Consider the following 5,149-nt stretch of genomic DNA (forward strand, 5'->3'; position numbering starts at 1 on the left):
AGTCATTGAATATTCAAAAACGAATTAGAGTAATTCTGTTTTAATTACTTAAAGACTGGAAGTCAACCAATAATCGCACTGTATACATGTGTAGATTTACAAGTATTTATTAGACAGAAAATAACACTTCGTTCATTAACTTTTACGAACATTAATGCATCAATAATTAAAAAAAAATCAAAGGACATACCAAATTAGAGTAAAAACTAGAAATGTAAAAACTGGCCTCGGAGGTAAAGTTTTTGGCCAAAGTACATTCAAGGAACTGAGTCAGTAGGGACAAGCAATTAAACAGTTTGAAAGTCATTGTTCTTAATTACTCGCTCAATATTTCTTGCATTCTAGTTGCTGATAATTATTTGATTAATTGAGAATATAGGATTTAGTTGTTGATAGAAAAAAGTAGAAGCTTGTTAGAAGCGAAAACAACTTAAGAGAAATTTGATATCTAAATTTAAAGACAAAGTATTTAATTTTTAAATCTGTTTATTCCTCAAGTACATATTTACAATATGGAATATATTACCATGCACTTTTTCGTGTATAAACCTAAATTATTTTGACTAAACAATAACTAAAATTCTATTACATTAAACATTTTTCTCAAAAGTGAACTCCAAAATGTGACTGGATCACTGCGAAAATATCATCTAACTCCTCAATGCTTGCACTTTGTTGAGGCCACTTCATCACTGGCTGCATTGAAGAACCAAACTTGGCTTCTTTCATGTCTATTTCCGTTGCGGCTTGTACACAACTTTCCTGTATCACTTCGACAACATCGTCTAACTCTTCGCTGCTGCTTGAGCTTTGTTGTGTGCCTTCCGCCGCGAGTCCTTCCACCAAACTGCCTTCTAAAAACTGCACAATTTTTCGTATATTTTCTACTTTATCTTCTGCCTTATTCTCGTTGCTGCTGATCTCGCCATATCTGGTGCCTCTAATCCTACGATTCTGAAACCAATATTTCACCTGCTTTTCTTGCACACCAATGCTTCTGGCGATTTTCGCCCGTCGTTCTGCATTCAAATACTTTCCTTTCCGATATTCACGTTCCAATATCATTATTTGCTGGTGAGTATAATGCGTTCGAGATCGTTGTTTTTGTTTGGGCTTTATAACTTTTGTCGCTGCTGCCTTGACTGGAGGGGTGTAGTACGATGTCGGCGGTGTATGTGAAGTTACAACTTGTCCATTGTCGTAATGATATATGAATTCAACGCCTTGTGGTGCTCCTTCGCATTTTTTCACTTCGATATTGATGATTAGGTTGGACATTCTATAGTCTTTGTGCGCGCCTCCTTGTTCAATAAAATTTGCTGTTACGTATTTCGTGCGTGGCTGCAGATTTTGCATTGATTGGAAGAAAACTTGTTCACCGTATTTATAGCACTTTTTAGGTGAACTTGATTAATTCTGCTTGTACCTGTCCGTATTGTTTTTGCTAACAACCTCAAATGTAACCTGTTCAAAAGCAACGCTACCTGACCTACCTGTTTAATGTTTGGTTAAATTTTTGCACTGTCCTTGGCAATCCTTTCTATCTTTAAATAGTGGGCTAGGTAAGCCTAATTTTTATTCATGTGTTTTGTACAGGTAGTAATGATTTTCTAAGGTATAGCGTTTTGTTGACAAGAAAACTAAAGGATAAGAAGGCGTGGCTGCATAACTTTAACAAGCCTCTTCTCGGAATAGCAATGTTTAAGGTATTTTTTCTCATACTTTTTATCAAGCTGAGGTAGTGGAAGAAACGCATAGATATTTAGGGCCGTGCGTTACTTTATTGAGTTGATCATAAATGTTAAGAATACTGGAGTAATTTTCGGAAATTGTCTAGAACAATTGTTCTCTAACTTTGTTTCCGGCATACCGCCTTTAAAGAAAGTGAAACAGATGGCTGCCATAAAATTTAATCCATATGTACATAGGTATATACGCTCACTCTATTATATTTGCGCACACCTTATTTTTTTTTTTTTTTGATATTCTAAATATTTTGCAAGCTATATTTTTTTTTGTTATTTAAAAAAAATATATGGTTTATGCTATAAACAAAACCTTATAAATCAGACTGTATAGAAAATTAAGGAAAATTTAACGAATTTTATGGCGTTTTATTTTCTACAGAAAAGTGTTGCCTTCTCAGTGCCCTCTAAGAAATCGCAATGATTTTTAAAAATCTTTTTGCTGACGGCTATAGGCATTATTCTCCATATAAGGTATTGTATAAAGTATAATACGTAGAGCTGCCAGGAAAAAATTATTAAAAATCAACGCGTTTTTTAGCTACTTGAAATATTTTTCATTGTTATACTGAATACATACCAGATTTTTTTATAAACCTTAGTAAAAAGTTTTTGATTAAAATTGTTTAAATTTTCCTTAATTTTGTATACAGGGTTGATTTATATGGTACTAACAAAACATTGTGTATATTAAAAAAAAAAAAAACAAGGGTGTACGCGGTTATAAAGGAGTGAGTGTATATTTAGTAAACGAAAAGTTGAGCGTGCAACAAGTCGTTAAGAAACGTGGCTATGTATTGGTTTTGAGAGCATAATGAACCATATTTTTGCTATTACCAATCAAAATTCTAAAAAAGCGGATTTTCGGCCCACGCTAATGTACGCACTGTAAATATTCTTGATCACAGAACAGAAACAGAAATTAAGTTACGAACAATTATAAGGCTCAACCTATGAAAGTCCAGATTCTGAGGGGTATTCAAAATTCGAAGTATGCATATTTTTTGTGCTTCATTAGATCTATAACTTTAGTAGTCACACAGTGTTATTTTCCCGACCAATTTCATTGACGTTGGTGCCAGGAGGGGAACGGTACATAACGGAAGGACCTCTTCCTCCTCCGACGAATAGTTTTATATCAACTTTTGTGAACTTCTATATATGTGTTTTTGTACAACATACCTCTACTGGTTGCAATAATTTTAAGCTAAATATAATAAAAAAGTTTTTAGTAAACATTATTGGTTTTGAAAAAAAAAAATTATAGAAGGGATTATATTATAACCCGTGCTAAATAGAAGTTCATAGTTCATATTAGAAAAGAAAACGAAATTATCCATATGTACACTTTCGTTAGAAAACCGAAAAAATGCATATGAAAAACCCAAAGTAGTGCCTACATTAGGGATTATAACCCTTACTAAGTAGAATTTTCCTTTATGTGTTGCCGGAAAAGAGGGCGGAAGTATTTTTGCGCAGAAGTTCTTTTTGTACATCATTTTAGGCTTCGTTTTCTGTATAAACTTCCGTAGTCTACTGACAATTTTACCAAGATTTTCAAAAGTATTAGAAATTGCCCTAACCCCACGTAGACACTCACTCAGTAGGAAACTCACTCTTTCTATTCGTTAATAAGTATAGCGCAATTGGCGCGTGTTTAGTTAGTTTTCAATGTACATTTCACATTTATATATGATTGTATGTGTGGACTATCTGACATTATCAGCTGTATATGGTCAAGAAAGCGAATATGTTGAATTCGGAAGCAAATGACATGCACAGAAAGACAAGCTATGGATGCGAAAGGAAAAGCAAATTTAAGGCTCCTGCTATCCAAACAAATTGTAAAGAAGCAAGCATATTTAAATTTCTCAATAATATTTAAGTAAGGAAGCACTGAGCTTTCATGAAGTCTTACGCTTTTATTTGTTAACTTTGGTTTAATTACTGGAACGCTGAAACTCAACATAAATAATTAATAAGTCGACTTGGGATCTTCCAAATTAGAGAAAATACTTACAGGAAATACAAAGAACTGGCGTCAAATAAGAAAAGTAGACACAAAAAATTGGAAAAACTGCTAAGGCTACACAAATAACGGTGATGGAGTGAGCAGGGCTGGCAAATAATACGCAATTAAATAATTTGAAAGTTTTTCCTACATAAGTACATACATATGTACATCTGCATTACCTTTTTTTAATTCTGGCTTCTTCTACAACACCTTTCTACTTTGCTCGCTCATCCTTGTACATAAGGGTGGTCCAAAAATGCATGTGAAAAAGCAAAATCGCAATTCTTATGCTCTCAGCCCCTAGGATTGTTCTATTCCGAAAAAATACGCCATTTTTTTAAAAATAAAAAAGTGTTTATAGGTCGCTCAAAGCGCTCAAAGTTTTCTTTGTATTTTATATGGGACAAAACAACTTTTCGTAGAGATGGAATAGAATTCTTGAAAATCAATATTTTTGAATCGGAAAACACTGATTCTCTTCAGGCGATTCTCAATAATAATGTCCAACTATTAAAATAAAAAATCATCAGTATTAAAAAATTGTTAGATAAACAATTGGGTATTGCTATTGGAAGTCTCCTAAAGAGAGTCAGAGTTTTCCGATCGAAAAATATTGATTTTCAAGAATTCTTTACCATTTCTACGAAAAGTTGTTTTTATCCCATATAAAATACATGGAAGGATTTAAGCGACCTCTAAATAATTTTAAATTTCAAAATAAAAATTTGGGTATATATTTTTCGGTATAGAACAATCCTAGGTGGGGAGAGCATTAAATTTCCGTCTTTACTTTTTTGGACCACCCTGTTGTAAATACATAAGTACTCGTGTGTGTTGTAATTGTTGAAAATTATTTCGATTAGCCGATGATAAGGGTCCTCGTTGAGCACTTACTTGTTGGAAGTTTGTGAAGTTAAATTATGTTCAGGTATTTATCCTTTTATGTGCACCCTATGCGCAATGATGAGTAGGCAAAAGCAGCGCTAGAAAAAAATGTACTCCAAATGTGAAGCGTAACTGTGCTGTCGAGAATTACTTAAACGTAAAATCAATCAAAGTGTCAGAAAAACGCAAAAGTCTTAATTCGTTTTTTAGATGCCGAGCTTTAGAGGCGTAATTTGTTTTATTTTTTGTATTTGGTATTGAGTGGAGCTTCAAATATTTAGGGAGTTCACAAGGTTTTGTATATTGTCGTATTTTTGCACGCCGTATTTTTATAGTATGACTAAAACAGTTGTGAAACTTTATTATGTACGTATATGACAGTATACAATACCTTTTTCATCCCTCTAATTATATCATGGAATTTAAGTACTTAAGCATTTGCAAAAGTAATCTGATTTCGAATCAAAAAAAAAAATAAATTGAATATATTCGAATGTCGTACAAT

The 5,149-nt window shown here is 33.0% G+C and overlaps 1 protein-coding gene across 1 annotated transcript; it reads right to left on the minus strand.

Moving 5' to 3' along the window:
• Nucleotides 1-603: 603 nt before the first annotated feature.
• LOC108367540 (homeobox protein BarH-like 2) lies at nt 604-1,278 on the minus strand. Its single transcript, XM_017622170.1, has one exon. The coding sequence runs from the start codon at nt 1,276-1,278 to the stop codon at nt 604-606; it is 675 nt and encodes a 224-aa protein (XP_017477659.1).
• Between the last annotated feature and the right edge of the window lie 3,871 nt (nt 1,279-5,149).

This window comes from Rhagoletis zephyria, unplaced genomic scaffold (genome assembly GCF_001687245.7).
Source record: "Rhagoletis zephyria isolate East Lansing unplaced genomic scaffold, Rhagoletis_zephyria_1.1 Rzeph_scaffold_02720, whole genome shotgun sequence".
In the NCBI taxonomy this organism is placed as follows: Eukaryota; Metazoa; Arthropoda; class Insecta; order Diptera; family Tephritidae; genus Rhagoletis; species Rhagoletis zephyria.